General features: G+C 41.0%; 1 protein-coding gene across 6 annotated transcripts in view; it reads left to right on the top strand.

Moving 5' to 3' along the window:
* FGD4 (FYVE, RhoGEF and PH domain containing 4) overlaps positions 1–21,529 on the top strand; it is a 113,328-nt gene that overhangs the window by 80,794 nt on the left and 11,005 nt on the right. For all 6 annotated transcript variants that reach the window (XM_082240479.1, XM_082240484.1, XM_082240481.1 and 3 more), the window contains 11 exons: positions 1,674–2,151; positions 5,052–5,141; positions 6,888–7,033; positions 8,109–8,265; positions 10,248–10,386; positions 11,824–11,882; positions 13,548–13,694; positions 16,282–16,454; positions 19,410–19,440; positions 19,719–19,814; positions 20,578–20,703. In XM_082240479.1, coding sequence (XP_082096605.1) covers positions 1,674–2,151; positions 5,052–5,141; positions 6,888–7,033; positions 8,109–8,265; positions 10,248–10,386; positions 11,824–11,882; positions 13,548–13,694; positions 16,282–16,454; positions 19,410–19,440; positions 19,719–19,814; positions 20,578–20,703 — 1,642 coding nt within the window. The remainder of the gene's footprint in view (positions 1–1,673; positions 2,152–5,051; positions 5,142–6,887; positions 7,034–8,108; positions 8,266–10,247; positions 10,387–11,823; positions 11,883–13,547; positions 13,695–16,281; positions 16,455–19,409; positions 19,441–19,718; positions 19,815–20,577; positions 20,704–21,529) is intronic.

Below are 21,529 nucleotides of genomic sequence, written 5' to 3'. Positions count from 1 at the left end.
TTATGCTAAAAAAAGAAAGAAGAGAGGTAGATTATGCACCTTGGTGGATAATCTTTGAGTGGATGCACCAGGTGCTAAAAATGAACCAAGGAAGAAAGCAAAGCATAGAAGTGTTCAGGGAGCTGCCAAAGTACACAGCAAAATCATTTCACTTTTTAAAAAAGTCCAGCTAAAGTGGTATGTTGAAGGAGGAAAAATGAGAGGTAAGCGTGGGCTTTTATGCGAGGTGGTAGGATTTCAAGAAAGAGAGATGCAGTGAGGGAGTGAGCCCAGGTGCAAGGAGAGGGAACATGGCTGGTGTGGGAAGAGATAACACTCAAAATACTTTGGTGGAAAGGGGAAAGGTGATCCTTTCACAAAGATCACCTCATAATGGTTTACATGTTCAAAAAAGTGGGGAATAGAACATCAGTAGTGCATACACTCTCACTCTGAACAATCGCAGTGGAATAAATAAAGTGGAGTTTGGAGGAATGGTGAAGGCACATGCCAAAAGAAAATAACAAAGCTTGGGCAGACATTAGGGCAAAGGTTGGGGCATTGCTACATTGGCAGTTTGTGTAATGTAGGGCTAGGAAACTTCAGTGCTCCAGGTGCTGTTGAACTCCAACTCCCATCAGTCCCAGCTATCACGGCCAGTGATCAGGGTTGATGTGAGTTGTAGTTGAGCAACATCTACTTCTCTAACCTTGAATTTGAAAAAGTAGACTTTATGATGTTCGTCTCCCTTCACCCCACTGCTCCAATTTCTGACCCTGATGAAAAAATACAGAATAACAATGTAAGGTAAACAAACACTTATATGGGGAGAGGCCAGTGCACAGTGGAAGAGCACACACTTTGTATGCAAAAGGTTCAAGGTTCAATCCTCGTCCTCTCCCATTAAAAGGGTTAGGTAACAGGTGCTGGGAAAGACATCGGCTTGAGACTTTGGAGAGTCACTGCCTGACAGAGTAAACAATGCAAGGCTTTGTGTTCTTTGTCAATGTGTTCATAATAATCCATAGAGAAAAATCCAAGAAAAATAATTCAGTGCTTCAGCAAGATCTATTGATGTATGTTTAATATAGGTAGCAAGGGAACATTGAAGTATACGGTGGGAAGAAGTGCAGTAAGGCTTCATTTCATGTCGAAGAATGTTGTGTTTTTAATAGTCATATCTTTGTGTGATGTAGGCAAGTAGAGGGTGGGATGGTGCTTGTCTTCATTCCCAATATCATTTTCTCCAACCTGAGCTCTGATATGGGGAATCAGTTAGCTGGGAGAAGAGCAGTGGATGCAGGAAAAGTTCAGATTCTCTCACCTTTACCTTTATTAGTTGTAGAAATCCCTGCCACTTTGTGTTTGCTTTGGCTGCACCCAGTCTTAAAAAACGCATGTGATGTAAGCCTTAGTAAGCAGCAAACAGCACTGACTGTAGTATGTTGACTTCAATGGGGTTTAGCCACAAGTTTTACCAAGCAAGTCCTAAGTAAGCGTGAATAGGATTGTAGCCATTCTTGGCCTCTGAAACGATGCTCACCATTCTCTGTGCAAATTTTTGACTCAACTTTGTTTAACATTGCTCTACTGATACTGCTTTTTTTTCTGCAAAGAGGATAGGAAGGGTGTTCTATTCACATAAATGGTTCATGTAATATGAATTAGTTTTCGCTCTCTTTTATTCCCTTTAGCCCATCCATTCCTAGTGAGCTGAAGAAAGAATCCTCTGTTCTAAATGTTGCTAAATCTCAAGGAAAGCATGGGCCAGCACCAGCACCTCAGCCAAAATTCCTCACCCAACACCCACTACAGAAGCAGGGATATAGTACAGATCACTCTCAGGATGTACAGAATCGCACAGCCAATGGAGAAGTAGCACAGAACCAGTTGGACTGCAGGGACAGCACATTGCCGGTTCATAATGCGAGTAGGGCCATTCAAAATGCATCATTTGACAGCGGCTTGGTAAATGGAGAACGAGAGAACATTAGTACAGACGCATTGCAAACTACAGCAGCCTGCAAAGGGCAAACAATCAATAGCTGTTGCCAGACTCCAAGTGTGAACACATTGTTTCCATCAGGAAAAGAAAGTGTAGAAATGATTACCAATACAAAGAACAAGCAGATTGAGGAGCACAATAAGCAAGACTCGCATATGGAGACAAAGGTAAGGCAAGCAGTTTATAAAGAAATGTAGGCTATAAAAACAAAATGTACCTTCTGCATTATTGAAATATATAGGCCTCTGAAGGCCATACAGACCATTTGTATTTGCATTCAAATCTGATAGCTGTATCCCTAATGCTTTTTAGACCACTCCACAGCACGAACAGTATACCATAGGAACGAAGAAATTCAACAATACATTTAACTAGACTGCCTTCAAACGACTGAAATTTTAAGTATCTTCCCCTTTTTAACATAGATACAATATACACACACCAACACAAAATCTATGTATCTTTTGTCAGTTTCTGTTGGAGACCACATTCTATTTATACAAGGCAAAAGCTGTGAAGGAATCAATATTTTAGATGTAGATCAGAGAAGCAATACCAGTGTTATCTCTTGGATATGGAAGCTGTTGAGGGAGATTGCCTGGAGGGCTTTCCTGCAAAGGAAGGTTCTGGCTCTGAACACAGACTTCCTGATTGTGTGGACACTTCAGTCTACACAGTGTGGTCTCGGACACTGCAGGGCTTTTACATTCAGCAGAATAGCTGGAACAGTTCTTTTCCTCTTTATGAGTGTCCTCATTAGTAAAACGTGCCAAATGCCAACGATTGCAGGAAGGACATCCCAGTTATGAAAAGGGTGTTGACAGTAATTTACAGGAAAAGGCAGAGACAACAGGGTGGTAGTACAAGAACATACAGGAAGTAAATGGGCACACACCTGGAGAAGGTAACGGAAGGAAGCCGTTCAGTATGAGCCTTCTCACCTTCTGGATGATGAACTAATGTTATGACATGTGGCCTTTACATGTTGCAACACCCCAGTGGGAGCAGTTTTTCTGTGGGTTATTGCCATAGTTCAGCTGTAACATTTAGTTTAATAGACTGTGACCTTATGGACAGGGTCATTCCTATGGGTCCTTTCCCTGGAATTCTCAGCGCACTGGGAAATGACACACCCATGGTCTCCCTCAGAGGGGCTACAATGGGTAAAGGGACCCAACAGATGCAAGCAGCAAGGAGTGTTTGGACATTCTGTAATACAAAAAGAGTAAAGCAGAAGAATGGCAGCTGCTGTGATATTCCATGCTGTGATATCCTGCTGTGATTTGTACGGAGTACAGTGGTACCTCGGGTTAAGTACTTCCGGGGGTCCGTTCTTAACCTGAAACTGTTCTTAACCTGAAGCACCACTTTAGCTAATGAGGCCTCCTGCTGCTGCCGCGCCGCCGGAGCACGATTTCTGTTCTTATCCTGAAGCAAAGTTCTTAACCTGAAGCACTATTTCTGAGTTAGCGGAGTGTGTAACCTGAAGCGTATGTAACCCGAGGTACCACTGTATTTAAAAAAAAAATCATAATAAGGTGGGCTTCTCTTTGGAGTTGAGCGTTCCCTAATCCTGGTCAGCACTCTTGAGTTCCTGGCCAGTTGCAGATCTATCAAATCCAGCTTTCAAAATGGACTAGAAACATAGGGAAGAAAAGGAAAGCTTTGGAAAGAACTAGAACCTCAGGAATATATTTTTTTTTTGGGGGGGGGGAGGCAGTCCTGCAGTATCTGGACTCTTCCTAGGCAGCAACTCTCACTGGCTGGCTTCACTCCCTTACTGTGTTTTTTCCTGCCTGAAATGTATCCCCGATGACCCCTCTTCCAGTGTTCTGCATATAGAATCCATGCTCCCTGTTTTTTGTTTAGTGAAATGCCAGGACTAATTTTAGACTTAATGTTCTGCTTTCACTTGATTGTTCCCTTTTTAAAAGTTTCCTCACACAACAAGCCATTATTTTCAAGGCGCTATTAGAATCAGGGAGAGTTCAGAGAATACTGTTTTTCCTATAGACCATCTCGCAATTAAAGTATTACATAACTTGTGTAGAAAGAAAGAAAAAACAGAATTCATGACTTTTAGATATCCTACCCTTCTACCATGGGTAGAACAGGCTTATACTGCTAAGTGCAGTGTTATTTAAACCTATGTGCTCTGGAATCTCATAATCTCATTCAACTGGCTAGTTTCCTTGCACAGCAGAGTACATACATACATACGTATGTACATAATTTTATTTGTATGCCATCTTTCCATAGTTAAAACCATGCTCAAGGCTGTTTACAACATGAAAAAAATACATAATTACAAACATAACAAAAGAAGTCATAAACAACAAATAAAACATAGAAAAAAAATCACAACCGAATTAAACAATTTCCACATGACTAAATAAGATCTAAAATAAAGATACAAAAAGTTAATATCGGAAACAGAAGCAACCCCCCCCCCCAAAAAAAACCATACACCCCTAAACAATTCCCCAACCCAAGAATCTGTTCAGCAGCCTCAGTCAGGGCCCAACCCTCCCAGCCCAGGTGGGGAAAGGCCTGCAGGGCAGGAAGCAGGACTTCCTGGATTCACAGCCAAGGACCATGTGTGCCGAGCCCTTAAGGAAGGGCTGGACTACAAGATGTTGTACCACAACTACATCAGCCAAAGCTAGGCTGGCCAGTGGATTGTGGGAGCTGTAGTCTAGCAACATCTGTAAGGCCATTGAATAGTCACTCCTGTCTTAATGCTTGAAAGTAGGATACAGCAGCACACCCAACATTGCATCTAATGTGCTTGAAAGAAAAACCATTCATAGAAAATGCAATAATTAGAAGAATTTTGAAGGCTTCTCATGCCTGGTTTATATCTAAGCCAATGCAGCCGTCTTTAGTTTACCAATCTGGAGGCAGTGGTTCTTAGTTTCTCACACTTTGGCCCTCCCAATTTTCTACGACTTGAATTGGGTGAAGGGGGAGATAACCCTTGTTTGATAAATGCAAAAGCTGCAATTGCAGGAAAAATTCAGTAATTATATTGCAATTTCTTCATTCTGAAAATTGTCTTCATTTCCAGGAGACAAATGAACAGAAATGTTACAATATTGCCAATGAGCTTTTGCACACAGAAAGAGCTTACGTCTGCCGACTTGCTCTCTTGGATCAGGTAAGAGTGGGATTTCTTTTCTTTCTTTCTTTCTTTCTTTCTTTCTTTCTTTCTTTCTTTCTTTCTTTCTCTCTCTCTCTCTCTCTCTCTCTCTTTCTTTTCTTTCTTTCTGAAATGCTGTTTCTAGCTAATATAAGAGGAAACTCTTACATTAGCATGGGAAACCTGCTTTGACCACTAAATCAACTTATTAAATTAACCAGTGGATGGCTTCAAAATAATATTTGCATGTTTGCTTGCTTGTAGTTGTAGTTCCATCCTTTGTCTTTATGAATTTGCATGTATCTCCTACTGTCACACACACATTCTACACAATTTCTTTCTGTGTATCTTCTTCTCTTGCCCGCAGACCATGGTAACTGGGACTGCAGCAGTGATGTAGGAACATAGGAGTCAGATCACGAGTCCATCTCGTTCAGTATTGCCCCCAGTGACTGGTAGTGGCTCTCTAGCATTTCAGATAGGTAACATTTCCAGACCTCCCTGGAGATGAACATGGGATCATTGCATGCAGAACGAATGCTCCTCTATTGAGCTATGGCCCTTCTCCACCCCACTATCTTTTAGCAATCTCAGAAAGCACCACCAACACCTTTAGAAAATCCTGAACCTATTGCTGTGTTTTAGATCTATTGCCATTAAGACATGCAAAATCAATTCTTTCCTTTGCTCAATAAAGGCTTGGTTCTTCGCCCACCCTGCAGTTTGTCCAGGAAAAGTATATGGCATTGGTCACTACTGACATTTACAAATTACAAATGGGGGAAAAAATCCATTTAAATTATGACTAATGAATTAATTGAAATGACTAGGAATTACTCATACTTCTGTTGGAATTATGGACTCTGTGGAGGTGGCACAGAAAAATATTCTGTTTGCCATGTAAATGTCACACAACCCACGAGCTCTGATTCTGCTGTTCTGATTCAATGTACTGTACTGCCCCCCCTCCAATATTGCAATAAAACACTTCTGTTCCCAATGCCTCCACATTTTTCATCATATATTGCCTGTCTGCTGAGAATGTTCCTCATCTTCACTCACTGCATGGTTAATTTACCTCCCTTTCATTGGATCATAGCTTCAGCTTTCTTCAAAGAAGCCCATTTTTCTTATTGGCTTATCCTGAATTTCCCATTTGAATACATGGCTACCTTTCTTGGAGAAGAAGCTTGACACCTCTTATTAGCTTTAAATTGCTTGCTGCTCAGGTTCTGTTGACTGCTAACATCTTACTACATCTGTTGGCTGCACTAATGCATGCGCAACTGCCTTCAGTTTTCTGAGAAACGACTTTGCTAACAAGTTAAGCAAATAATATGATTAAAAGGTGTAGGAAGCAAACAGGCCTTTAATTAAAATTCATACTACAGCCAAAGATTCAGCTGGCAGGTTCAAGTCAGCATAATGAGCCTTACCCCCTCAAGCCCTTTGCCCCTTGGCAGCAGAAAAGGAGAAACAAATGAGATGCAGCAGACTGCCTAGAATCTTAACTAGTAAAATGTTGACTTGCGGATCATTCTGTTTGCTTCATTTTGCTGCTGCTTCTTTTTTTGCAAGGAAGTGTGATTAATGGCAAGATAGTTCTGGTGGTATTATGAAAGAGGAAGGAGGTTGTTATAATAAATGGACATTTTTAATTAGCTGCAAATTGGCTGAAAACTTTTGATTGCCTTGTGCCTGCTTTATTTGCCCAGGAATGCATGTTTTGTGGCTGACTCTCTTTCCCCTTCTTATCCATTGCAGGAGTTTTATTGTAAATTGATGGATGAAGCTAATAGGGGCTCATTTCCTGCTGAAGTTGTTAATAAAATATTTTCCAATATTTCATCCATTAATCAGTTTCACAGTCAATTCTTGCTGCCAGAGCTTGAGAAAAGAATGAAAGAATGGTAAGCAGTGCAGATTACTGGGAGATAGTACTCTGTGAAAGACCATGTGCATGTTATCTGTGCCTGTAGGAGGTTCTATGGTTCTATTATAAATTGGCAAGTTGTTTTTGTAGTATTGGGATCCATAATAGTCTTGAAATGTCAGAAAACACAGAATGATTTCCTATGAGATGTCCAGAAATGTATAAGACAGGCATAAGCAAACTCGGCCCTCCAGTTGTTTTGGGACTACAATTCCCATTATTCCTGACCACTGGTCCTGTTAGCTAGGGATGATGGGAGTTGTAGTGCCAAAACATCTGGAGGGCCAAGTTTGCATATGCCCGGTATAAGAGATATTTAACCTCTTCCTTAAAACAGGTATTTTAAATACACAACCACACTTAACATTTATTCAAAAATACTGGGTGTCACAAGGCAGAGGAGCCTTCAAGAGAGATGAACCATGCATGTATTTAGAAAACTGGCAGCTATACATGATCTAAGTATAGTGGTACCTCAGGTTAAGTACTTAATTCGTTCTGGAGGTCCGTTCTTAACCTGAAACTGTTCTTAACCTGAAGCATCACTTAAGCTAATGGGGCCTCCTGCTGCTGCTGCGCTGCCGCTGTACGATTTCTGTTCTCGTCTGTAACCTGAAGCGTCTGTAACCTGAAGTGTCTGCAACCCGAGATACCACTGTAATACAGTTCCAGCTTTTGCAGCCTGCCTTGGGAGGGAAATAATATTTTCCTTTCTCATTGTTTGTCAACTCTGAAAATGAAAGTTCCAATACTGGGATGAATTACTGGAGGGGGATTTTATATTAATAGGTGAGCTGCAGTGTTTATTTGGTAGGGTTATTAGAGGTGCTTCACTCATATTTTTTTCTTAGGGTTACTCGACCAAGCTGTGAGTTAGAGACATAATTTGTTTGTTTAGTTTATGGAATACTCTTATTAAAAAAAAAAAGTCAATCACAAGGTAGTTATCAAGCAGAATAAACCAAAAGATACATATTTGACAGAACTGAGGTGCCCATAGTACATATTGTCCGACCTCCCATGTTTATCTCTGCTTTCTTTTGTCTGTCCAGGGACACAAACCCCAGGATCAGTGACATCCTACAGAAGCTAGCTCCTTTCCTCAAAATGTATGGGGAGTATGTGAAGAATTTTGACAACGCAATGGAATTGGTGAAAACATGGACTGAGCGATCACCTGTCTTCAAATGTATTATTCAAGAAATTCAGGTAGAGTGTGCGCGTTTGTATGTGTGACATACTAAATTTCTTGGCAGTCAAGATTGTGACTGCGGCACTTTTGTCTCATTGCTTGATAATAGTGTGTTGGGTGAACAAAATGGGGTGCTTTGAGGGCACATGGAGTTCCAGATGTGAGAGGCTTGCACTCTTACCCTTTTATTTATGTGAGTTATCCATGCATGTAACGGTGAACTTACGTACCCGATTGGGAGCAACCTGTCAGTGGATAATGAGTATGTGCTTACCTGTGTGATATTCCATGTGTGAATTGGAACCCATCCCAGGCTTCTTTAAGGAAATAGTATTATGCACCGTTTGGTTTACTCTGCTTGTCTCTTATACCTACATTGTGTACCAAATAAGTATTTACCGTATTTTTCGCTCTATAACACGCACCTGACCATAACACGCACATAGTTTTTAGAGGAGGAAAATCCGTAGGCATGCCACCCATAGGCATTTCCTCCATAACACGCACAGACATTTCCCCTTACTTTATAGGAGGAAAAAAGTGAGTGTTATGGTGCAAAAAATACGGTATATTGTAATACTTATCATGTACCGTATTTTTCTCTCTATAGGACGCACTTTTCCCCCTCTAAAAATTAAGGGGAAATGTTTGTGCATCCTATGGAGTGAATGCAGGCTCCTTGGCTTCAGTGAAAGCAACGCGAAGCCTCCAAAGCGCAGAGGGAGCGCTCCCTCCGCGCTCCGGAGGCTACGCGTTGCTTTCGCTGAAGCCTGGAGAGCGAGAGGGATCGGTGCGCACTGACCCCTCTCGCTCTCCAGGCTTCAGGGATAGCCGCCTGAAGCCTCTGGAGCACAGCAGGACCTCACGCAGCACTCCAAAGGCTTTGGGTTCCTTTCGCTGAAGCCGGGAGAGCAAGACTCTCTTGGCTTCAGCAGAGAGGGAGAGCTGCGCAGCGCCCCTTCAGCGAAGCGGGAGGAGGAATGGAAGTGGCTCCGTTTCTCCTGCCACTTCGCTGAAGGGGCGCTGAGCAGAGAGGGGGAGAATTTTTTTTTCTTGTTCTTCTCCTCTTAAACAAGGTGCATCCTATCATCGGGTGCATCCTATAGAGCGAAAAATATGGTATTTGTCGTATACAGCTTCATAGTTGTATATGAAGTTGAGAGGAGGGAGAAGGAGCATACCTCTGGCTTGTATCTGTGTGTGCTGATGGAGGTGTCCGAAATTCAGTACATATCTATTCAGCATTTTATCCTTTGAACTTTAGGAAACAAATGGGGAATGTCAGAAAGCTTTTTACATTTGTCTGGTAAACGACTGGCTTTCATTTTTCTGGTTAAAAGAGGACATTTACTATGCCTTGTTGGTAAAACAATCTGAAATAACGCCAACAAGTGTACCTTATGGTCAGTAAGCTAGTCTGGGGCAGCACAATGCAAGTTTGTACACACACACACACACACACACACACACACACAAAACACGGACTGACTTCAGAAAGCATAGTATTCTTTTTCTCAAAGAATGAGAAAATTATATCTCACTTCCCTCAGCCCATCATACACATGGAGCTGGGAGTGGTGTGAAGGAGAAGAAAACCTGGAATTTCTGTTGCACAAGCAGAATGCTTCAATTGCATATCACCCAGTGTTTGAATTCTGTTATCAAAACAATATTTTAAAACTAGGTTTATATTACTATGTTTTCTTTTGATATTCCTTTGGGTTTAGAATAGATAACAAAGAGTGGGAAGTATAAAGTCTGTTTACAGATAGTATAAAGGGTTTAAATTATTTAATGAAAGCAACACATTTCGCTGAGGATTTCATTTAATAACCAGCTTTCTGAATTATTAAATAAAATCCCTGGATGAAATATATTGCTTTCATTTGCCAATATCACTAAGAGAGTGTTACTGAAATAAAGTATTTTTAAGGGATGCAGAGTGCAAGAGATGCATTTCTGGACCCTCCGTTTCAATACATGTATGTTGTCTTTTTAGAAGCAGAAAGTCTGTGGAAATCTCACCTTACAACATCACATGCTAGAACCAGTGCAGCGCATTCCAAGATACGAGATGCTTCTGAAGGACTATCTAAGAAAATTGCCTCAAGACTCTCTAGACTGGAAGGATGCTGAAAGTAAATACATTTGTGTGGGTTCTATATTCAGCATCACACAGTAAATCTGTAAAAGGGCTGTGTGTGGACCATTAATATTTCAGAACTATCCCAGTAAAAGGAAACAAAGAACAGCACTTCACAAGAAGCAATTTGTTTAAATACTATATTATTTATTTATTTACTAAATTTATTACTAAATTTATTATATCCCCTTTGTTCAGACTTTCTGGACAAATGAAAATATGCTGTGTTTTCAGAATTTCCTTTCTGAAATGGAGTGCAGATTCTGAACACACAAATAATACAATTCAAAGCTGATTAGCAAGAGATTTGGGACAGACAAAAGGAATTAATCCTTGACACAGCACATAATTAATTTGTAGAATTTGGTGCCACAAGATGTGGTGGTGGTCTCTAGTTTAGAGGGCTTAAAATAAGATTAGGAAAATTGATGGAGTGCAAATCTCTCACTGGCTATTGGTCTTCATGGCACCAGGTTCAGAGGCAGCATGCCACTCAATAGCCCTTACTGGGGAATGGCAACAGGAGAGGGTTGGCTTCCCAAAGGAATCTGGTTCTTTGCTGTAGAACAGTGGTGGCCAAACTTGGCCCTCCAGCTGTTTTGGGACCACAGTTCCCATCATCCCTGACCACTGGTCCTGTTAGCTAGGGATGATGGGAGTTGTAGTCCAACAACAGCTGGAGGGCCAAGTTTGGCCATCACTGCTGTAGAAAATAGGATGTTGAAGTAGATCAAGGGTCCCTGATCTGTTTGGGCCTAGGCGCACATTTGGAAATGCAATAAATGCAAAATACACATTTCATAGAAGGAAAGCTAGAGGTGCTCAGGACCCCACCATCACTACGCAAGCAACGGGGGCAGGAATACATACACCTTAAGCAAAGCCTTTTACTGGGTTCTAGAGATTTCTTTAGTTGTGGGAAGATGAGCAAAGATGTCATTATCATAAGGATTTTGTTTTGAGGTGGCTAGAGGGGCAGATAGCAATTTGAACTGATTGTTAGTTTGTAGTTTCTAGTCCTAAAGCACTGTTCCACCCAGAACTTATTTCATATGCTTCATTCCAAAAAAAGATATATTACCAAAGCTGTGTCTGTTTTATACCTAGGGACTAAGGCACCTATATTAACTTCACAAAGTCTTTTTTTTTTACTTCTCCAAGTTTTGACTTTATCTACTTTAAGTTCACATAAGTCTAAGGAAACTTATTGGACTGAGGGCACAATCCTATGCATGTCTACTCATAAGTAAGTCTCATTGAGTTCTGTGGGACTTGCTCCCAGTAAGTATGTAAAGGGTTACAGCCTGAATCTTGTAGTTCACTATCATTAGTTGGCAATAAAAAAGTGAAACATGCAAGTTAGCATTTGAAGCCGCTATTTATGTATCATAGTACTAGTAATTAACTTTTGGGGGTCATTTTTCTCTTATAGAATCCTTGGAAATAATATCTACGGCAGCAAGTCACTCTAATAGCGCCATCCGAAAAATGGTGAGTGACTTCTGTGAGATTTTTTTCCTTTGAATAATCCACATCAGAAGATAAAGCAGGCAATTTGGCGGGTATCTAAGTATGAAAGATTGCAATTAAGCCTTTTATATTAGCTTTTTTCCAAAGTCTCATGCAACCATTTTAAGGTAACTTAAATGGAAAGGTAGGGCTGTCTCATGCTTGGAAAAAAACCCTTATTCAATTATATGTATTAGATTCTCATTAAATCTGTATGAATAAATGCAGTTTTGGGGAAAGTACACTCCTCACCTTAAAGCAAGGAATGTGTATTTTTCACAGCAGGTATTATATCATAAGGGACGCGGGTGGCGCTGTGGGCTAAAGCCTCAGCGCCTAGGGCTTGCCGATCGAAAGGTCGGCGGTTCGAATCCCCGCGGCGGGGTGCGCTCCCGCTGCTCGGTCCCAGCGCCTGCCCACCTAGCAGTTCGAAAGCACCCCCGGGGGCAAGTAGATAAATAGGTACCGCTTACCAGCGGGAAGGTAAACGGCGTTCCGTGTGCGGCTCTGGCTCGCCAGAGCAGCGTTGTCACGCTGGCCACGTGACCCGGAAGTGTCTGCGGACAGCGCTGGCCCCCGGCCAATAGATGTGAGATGGGCGCACAAACCCCAGAGTCTGTCAAGACTGGCCCGTTCGGGCAGGGGTACCTTTACCTTTACCTTTATTATATCATAAGATGTAATTTACATTGGGGGGTACTTCTAAGATGACAGTTGTCATATGTAGCTTTTAAGGGCTTACCTTAGAATATATTTAAAAGCATTGCCAATTAATTGGAGTCACTGTTTTCGTCATTAGTTTTTAAAAATGCATTGTTCTAATAAATTAGTGGCTAAATGTTGCAGCTCTGTTATCAAACGGTTCAAGTGTTTTACTGGATGAAGCTTGTTACGTTTATCTCCCACCTTTCATCCAAGGAGCTCAGAGCAGCATACATGGTCCTCCCCTTCCCATTTTATCCTCACAATATCCCTGTGAGATAAGTTAGACCAGGGTCAGCAAACTTTTTCAGCAGGGGGCCAGTCCACTGTCCCTCAGACCTTGTGAGGAGCAGGACTATATTTTTTTTGGGGGGGGGGAATGAACGAATTCCTATGCCCCACAAATTACCAAGAGATGAATTTTAAATAAAAGGACACATTCTACTCATGTAAAAAAACTCTGATTCCCGGACCATCTGCGGGCCGGATTTAGAAGGCGATTGGGCTGGATCTGGCCCCAGGGCCTTAGTCTGCCTTCCCATGAGTTAGAAAAAATGATTGATTGAAGGTCACCCATTGAGCTTGTATGGCTGAGTTGGTGAATTTGAACCTAGATTCTGCCCATCTTAGCTTGCTCCCAAGCTCCTTTCTTTTTCACTCATTGAATATAGTATCTTTTGAGGATGTTTATTGATGGGATTTTTCTGTTAGCAAGCATATATGTACAAATATTTTATTGGGAAAGTCATTTTGTTGCAAGAGATGTTCATAATTGCAAGCTGTTTCCTAATTTTTATTGTAGCAATGCCACTGATCATTTTCATAGAGGACAGTTCTTGCTAAAAACAGTTGCATGTTTTTGTTCTTAACGATTTAACCTTTTTCATTAAAAAATTCACAAGTGGCATGCACTAACGGTTGTCGCATTTTGTTTTGATGGAAAAGGAAAACTTAAAGAAGTTGTTGGAGGTTTATGAAATGTTAGGAGAAGAAGAAGACATTGTCAATCCTTCAAATGAACTCATAAAAGAAGGACAAATACTTAAACTTGCTGCTCGTAATACATCTGCCCAAGAAAGATACCTTTTCCTAGTGAGTATTTGTTTCTTACAACCCACTTAATTTTAGGCTGTGCATAACATTTCTAAAACTGATCTTTTGGTGGATCTTCTATTTTGTTGGTTTGGTGCAGACATAATACTGGCTCTCTGAAAAAAAATATGCTTGCAAACTAGCATGCCTTCATCCTGTACAAATTCCCTCTTCATCCCTTTATTTGTCTTAACCATTGTTTAGTGTTGCATCTGAATTAATGTTAATGAGGTTCCCTCTTAACCACTTCTAGCAAACTTCAAAACTATAAGGAAGTTGGCTTGTGTTGGTGCAATTGTAGCACTAAACCATTATTAAATCTGAAAACACAAAGATTGAATTCTTTTGGGGAAAGGAGCCTCCCAATTTGCAGACTGGATTGATGGGAGTATTTCTACTGCCTCAGTGAATTTGGCTGAGGAGGCACAATACATTTATTATTTTTTACCTTGCTGGTGAAGCTCAAGCACCTTCTGTTACTGCTAGCAACACATTTCCACCTATTAAATGGGCAGTCTTTTTCCTCTCCCTTGTAAACGGGGAGAATAATTTTTACATCTTTTTTCCTGGCCCGCCTCCTCCCAATGGGCATATTTATTAATTCCGCTTCAAGCAGGTATGAAGGATATGCATGTTTAAAGCCTGCATGAGGAAAAAACTTCACTTATACTCCATTTAAGCTTTAGATGACACAGATGTGGATTAAACCATCAAAGTGATCCTGGAGAATCCTTATGTATACTTAATCTGCCCTCAGCCTAATCCATAATGAGTCCTTCCTTGCAAGCCATTTTATAGTATACTTAAGAGATAAAAAGAGAGAGCTTCAGGTCAGTGTAACTGAATCCCAGGCCCTTACATACACCAACCCACTAAAGTCATTTATCTATGAAATGTCCTTTCAGTGAGCTGCTGGTTTGTTTGATCATTAATAACCGAATATGTTAATAGTTTTAATTCCAGCAAGCAAGCATAATTCTGAGGCCTGTTTTATATGTTAATCCATGCAACATGAAGAAAATCTGAAATGTGAGGAATAGCCCTCTCTTTCCCCCCAGTGTCAATGTAGTTGTCAAAAAGTCATCCGTTTTGGGAAGTTCAAGTCGGCACAGAATATTACCCTCTATTAAAATATATGCCAGCTACTTAATAAACTAGTGTTTGCAACTTGCATTCATTGCAGCATTGGTTTTAAGAAGCATGTGGAACGGTAGGATACAAATAAACTAGCTTTTCTTTTGAATCCTTGGAAGTAGTTAGATTTCATTACCAGTGGTTTCAACAATACATATGAAGATTGCAATAATAATAATAATAATAATAATAATAATTTATTATTTATACCCAGCCCATCTGGCTGAGTTTCCCCAGCCACTCTGGGCGGCTTCCAATCGAGTGTTAAAAACAATACAGCATTAAATATTAAAAACTTCCCTAAAATTTATAACTGTAGATGGGCTAGGCTTCTAAAAAAAATTAAGTTGGCAATTCAATAAGCCTTCATGGAGAAGTGCTGCATACAACAGTTTAACCCTAGAATGTTTTGCCACGCTGGAAACATATGTTATCGTGTTTGCTTTACTCCCCCCCCCCCTTGCTACCCAGCTGCTTCCTGCCTTAACTGCTGCTACTACTGTGTTCTCTTGCTCTGGTGGGGCAATTGCTGCCATGTCGTGAAACGTGAATGTGTGCAAATACATTGCTCATAAACACAGCTGACTGGATAAATTGCTGTGCATAGCAGGGAGTTGTGGCATTTTGTAGAATAGAGACAGCCAGCAAGAGCAGCGATAATGGCAGCAGCAAATGCCATCTTGTTCTGCCTTTTGCTTTAGGAAGCCACCTACACTTACCCAGTTGTACAATAGCTCTTCCAAACACTTTTGCCCACTGCTGATTGATGTTGAGAGCTTAATAACAACTTAAAAACTCAGTCCCAAACAATGAAGATTTCAAATTAATTGATGGAACAGTGATCAACCAAGTGTGCATTTGGCTGCCCTTAATAGGTCAAAGTTACTGCGTGGCAGGCTTCTTTCTGCAATAAATACACATGGGTACCTCATCTATTTTGCACATTCCTCATGCCTTCCTTCGGGGTTGCCCATCTGTGTGAATGTGTGTTTACCTTCATTCTTGAGTGCTGACTACATGCATCAAGCGCGGGAAGAGCACAACACTTTCTGAACTCCAAATTAGCTTCCTACCCCCACATCTCTCCTCCCTTACATTTTAAATGTAAGCAGTTTTTGAAATGCAAAAGACATAGCAGAAGGCGGCAGCTATAATATGAGGGTTTGATGTGATTTGTAAAAAGTTCCTCTAATTTAGTACATTGGAAAATTTAGCATTTATTTCTGAAAGCATATTGAACGTTGTGCTTACTGAGTGGAATATGGTGAACACTGTGAGATGTTTGACCTTATTATTGATAACTTGACGGAACTCCTCTATACCACACTTCTGAACATTCCTTTTTTGTTGTGTATGCTGTTTAAGCTTCTCTACCTTTTTCAAGCCTTTTATGCAAGAGAGGTTTGTCTTTGTGGCAGCTAATATCGGTTGGTGTGGCTTGTGCTTTTTGCAGTTCAACAACAGATTGCTATACTGTGTCCCCAAATTCAGCTTGGTGGGATCTAAGTTCACAGTTCGGACAAGAGTTGGCATTGATGGTATGAAAATCGTGGAAACGCACAATGAAGAATACCCACACACATTCCAAGTCTCTGGGAAAGAGCGAACTTTGGAATTGCAGGCCAGGTAAAGCAAGATGAAAATTTGAGTTTATTATAGTGGTACTTAATCTTTGGCAATCACTCGTAAGCCGAGTAAGATTGTCTTCCATAAACACGGTTTTAACAATGAGTCCATAAGTGACTGTGGAGGCCAATTCTGGATCCACACGTCCTTCCACAGTGGGGACATTGGTTTCCCGGCGGGAGTTGATCATGGTGTGGATTTGCCAAGTGTGCCTCTTAGCACGTTTCTCCCTTACATCCTGAGTTTGAGTGTCTTCAAAGCCCATGACACCTTTGGTAAAGGCTGTTCTCCAACTGGAGCGCTCACAGGCCAGTGTTTCCCAGTTGTCAGTGTTTATGCTACATTTTACTTAATAGATACATGTTAAAGTGGTAGGGCCCACATGGAAAGGTATTTACAACTTGGGCTACAATCATTTTGCACCTGGAATGCATGGATTTTCTTCCAACTCCTCGATCAACCATATCCTTAACCTTGGTGAACCACAGGCTGAGAGGAAGATGCAATTTTATTAAGCTTTCCTCCAGGGTAGTAGTTCTGATTATGCTTGCATACTAGTTGAAGCACCTAAGGGAAGGCAAAACTGCCCCTCTCAGGTCACTGTCCAATCTATGGGGTGATGATAATCTCTGATGTCTCCAGTGCTGAGAATATCAAAGGGCATCTAGGATATTCTCACTTTGGGAGATAGAAAAGCAGCTGTGAGAAAATGTTCCCTTGTAGACTGACGGAAATATTGAATCAAGCCATACTCAGAGTAGACCCATTAAGGGTCCATCCCATTGCATATCTCTTCCAGTTTTTAGAGATGCTTGAACGAAAATGTGATATTCTGTTCATCACATTAGCCTAGCCAGCTTTCCCTCCCTCCACATTCAGTATATTAATAAGTGATAATACTAATCTTCCCCATCCCATAAAATGTGCATTAGCTCTGATGCAAAGCTTAGCTTGCCCAGAGGATTTTCTTTACCAGAAAAGCCTGTGTGCATGCTTTCTGTTTGCCACTAGAATGCACAATTATGTTGGTGGTCAGTAAGGTTCACTTCATTATAGAACGTTGCTTCCTGTTACGCTCATGATGCAGATACTTCCTTTATTGTTCATTTAGTGTTTGGTAAGATCAGCCGCATTTTTTCAGGCAGATGTGAGAAGGTGAACAGTAAATCAGTATTGTGGGTCTCAAAAGAAGCAGTAAAAGCTCCACCTCTTAGATTTTCCCAACTTGCTGCATTTTACAAGGCTTAAAACAATATAATACAATGGTACCTTGAGTTACAAACGCCTCAGGTTACAAACGCTTCAGGTTGCAAACTCAGCTAACCTGGAAGAGTTACCTCAAGTTGAAAACTTTGCCCCAGGATGAGAACGGAAATCGTGTGCCAGTGGCGCAGCGGCAGCAAGAGGCCCCATTAAGGAAAGCATGCCTCTAGTTAAGAACAGTTTCAGGATAAGAACGGACCTCCGCAATGAATTAAGTTCATAACTAGAGGTACCACTGTACAAGAAGAAAAACTGCAAAGACTGTGTTGCAGCTGTTCTTCATAAACAGGTGTTTTGACCTGCTTTACTATTACCCTATCTATATGAACAGAAAAAGTGGAAGCAGGCTTCACACTCCCCTGCCTTTCTCCATCTTAAGGTAAAGGTAAAGGGACCCCTGACCATTAGGTCCAGTCGTGGCCGACTCTGGGGTTGCGGCACTCATCTCGCTTTACTGGCCGAGGGAGCTTCCAGGTCATGTGGCCAGCATGACTAAGCCGCTACTGGCGAACCAGAGCAGCGCACGGAAATGCCGTTTACCTTCCTGCCGGAGCAGTACCTATTTATCTACTTGCACTTTGACATGCTTTCGAACTGCTAAGTTGGCAGGAGCAGGGACCGAGCAACGGGAGCTCACCCCGTCGCGGGGATTCAAACCGCCGACCTTCTGATTGGCAAGTCCTAGGCTCTGCTTTAACCCACAGCACCACCCGCGTCCCTTATCCATCTTACTTTGCTTTAAATCAGACAGGAAATACCCATGATTATAAGAGTGCAAGATCTCTCCTAATGCTGGAATTTGAAACCACTGGAGCAATAATTTTCAAATTGTGCAAGGGCGCATTAGAATGCCCCAAAAGAACTGCTAGTGCGTCACGAGAGATTTAAGTAAGTAGAAGGAATTGCATGACTCCAGTCTCCCCAAAGATACAGAGGAGTAGGGAAATAAGCTTCTGTGCTTCTTCCCTGGTGATGATTTTAATGGCAATTTTAATATTGGAGGGGAAGCCACCCTCCGTTGCTTGTTAGAACTCTCTATTCCTATACATCTTGTACACCTAGTGAGCACACTTTTGTGTTTAGGTGTTTTTTTTTTATTAAGTAAGTTTATGTAGCTGCCCCATGACATCAGTTCTTTGGGTGGCTCACAAAACTATTTTTAGATAGACTTCAAATTGGGCAGTAAAATATTTGTGTGGAGTCACAGATATGATTTATTTGGGAATGTTTTCCTCTTTACTTTTTGGAGGGTGAAGGGAAGGAAATTATGAAAGATGGGAGAAATCCACCTCTAATTATAATTGAATGATTTGTGAATGTTGGAAAGAGTTTCTGTTTGTGTGTTCTATACATACATTACGACTGGATGCAATCATTTGACATTTCCTTACCACTATGTATTGTGGGATGGGAGGAGAGACAGGAGGCTACTGCTAATAATGCCATCGTGATTCATAATTAAAATTTCATTTGAAATAATCCTGCGCAGCGTTTGAATACAGGATGCCAAGCTTTTCTTTTAATGGGGCATTTTCAGTACAGTATTCTCACTTAAGCCTTCTGTGTTCAGATTTACATCGTAGGCAAGTCAAAGTAATAGGTGCCTTGAATAAACAGAAATTGATTTGACTCTAGCTAATTAATGTTTCCTGAACTTGCTTTTAACTGTTATGTCCCAACTGTTTCCTGTAGTTCTGAACAAGATAAAGAAGAATGGATAAAGGTAAATGTGATTTTTTTTAAAAAAAAATATGCCACAGTAAGTTTGCTAGTTGTTAGAAAGGATTTTGTATTTGCTGCAACAACCTAAGACTGCTGCCGCTTTGGAATCTGCCTTATTTTTGTGCTTCCTTTAATCTAAAACTTTTAATGCTTATTCCTTTTTAAAATTAATGAATATGCTAGCTATAAATCAAGCGTGCTGTGTGACCTCCTTTGTTTTGTCATTAAATTGGTTAGATTTGAAGTTTTAGTAGTTCTGACCCATGCTATTCATTCCAGGCTCTCCAGAATACTATAGATGCTTTTCAGCAAAGGAATGAAACATTCAGAACTGCTATTGCAAAAGAATATGAGGACACACCTATTGAAGTTTCTGTAAGTGGGCACCCATAACGTTTTGATAGGGTATGTCTGAAGCTGCTGATGTGAAATTGCACCTGAAAATGCTGGGAATGGCTTTTGAAAGTGAGGCCTCATACTTAGCCTTGTCCCAGTTAGGTTTCCACTTTGAGGCCTGTGTACAAGCTGTACCTTTAAAGTACATTCAAAGCAACTTTCTTTCCCACAAAGAATTCTGGACATTGTAGTTTGTCCCTTACAGAGGTACAGTTTCCAACAATCCTTAACAAACTGCAGTGCCCAGAATTGTTTGAGTATAAAAATGTGCTTCAAATACACTATAAACACATCATATGTATCCAGCCTTGGTTTCTTAGTATTTATTCACAAAACACATTTGCATCCATATGAGCATGTCCTTTACCCTTGTTAGATGCTCATGTGAGAATATGGTTTATTACTGTTGTTGCTGCTGCTGCTGCTTACCATAGTTTATTGTGCTATCAAGATGCACGGTGCTCTGTTTTATGCAGAAGATGCTGCTTTTCACTTATATGACAAATCACCAAAGTTATTTGCATATATAATGTAACATAGTATAATCAATAAAATGCATTTATGAAAACCAGATCAAAGAGCAGAAAAAATACAGTGTCAATACTTTATGGAGTACAGAAAACGAGAAACATGTATATTCCCAAACTGCTTGTGTTGTGCTGCTGCTTTCCCACTGAAATAAAGTGATTTGTTTTCTTCGCTGCTGCGAATGACTTCATAATTTCTCCACACCTCCCTTCAGACTGCTGAGCTTGGGAAGAGAGCACCAAGATGGATTCGGGACAATGAAGTGACCATGTGCATGAAATGCAAGGAATCCTTCAATGCGCTGACGAGGAGGAGGCATCATTGCCGAGCATGTGGGCATGTAAGCACAAAGCCATGTCTACTAGTTGGTTAACAGATCCTGGATCAGCCCAAAACCTGCTCAGATCCGCCATCTGCTGGTGGCTTCTAAATGCTGCTTTGTTGCCGTTGAGCGAGCCATTGAGCAGTGGTCAAAATGTGGGCGGCGGCTTCACTGTATGAGCCAAACTGATTCCCTTTGCAGACAGCTCAGGAAATTTCCCATTAAATTGTTCTTTCAGCAGTTGGTGATTTTTAAGTCTTGTTTTCCTGCCTCGATGATGATGCAGCTAAGATGAAGACAGTTTTTGCTTTGTTTTTATTCTCTAAGCTGTCACTAATATCTGATTTTTCAACTGATAATCTAATTCAACTAACCTGATTTTTCAACTAATAATCTAATTCAGCTAACCTAATTCAACTAATTCAACTAACCTTAAATTTGAAGCTTTGTCAGGGTGACTAGGGTTCCATTACTAGTTGAGAGAAATTTATTTCCTTTGAGCTATATCCAGCGAAGTCGTCCCATTTGTGCAAGGGCTTCCACTTGTGCAGTGGAACTGCTCCTTGCTCCCTCAGTTTGTTATGGGTTTTGCCTCAATCCTATGGAGGAGGTATGGTGGTGGAGCATTGGGGGAGGAGAGCTTATTGAAGTTTTGTTGCTCAAGCAGAAGCCCTTGTGTCAATGGGATGTCTGTAGTGGATACAACCCGGCTTGGCCACTCGTCCTGTGCCTAGGAAGCTCGGGTCTGTGTGGTTTCCTATTTGCCCCTGTTTTCTGTTTAGCGCTGAATCAGAGCAGACGTCAGTCTACAGTAAACCTGATGGATGTTTGCTCCGATTCAGCA

Source organism: Podarcis vaucheri (assembly GCF_965113315.1).
Source record: "Podarcis vaucheri genome assembly, chromosome: 10".
NCBI classification, from domain to species: domain Eukaryota; kingdom Metazoa; phylum Chordata; class Lepidosauria; order Squamata; family Lacertidae; genus Podarcis; species Podarcis vaucheri.
This window is presented reverse-complemented; position numbering and strand designations above follow the sequence as displayed.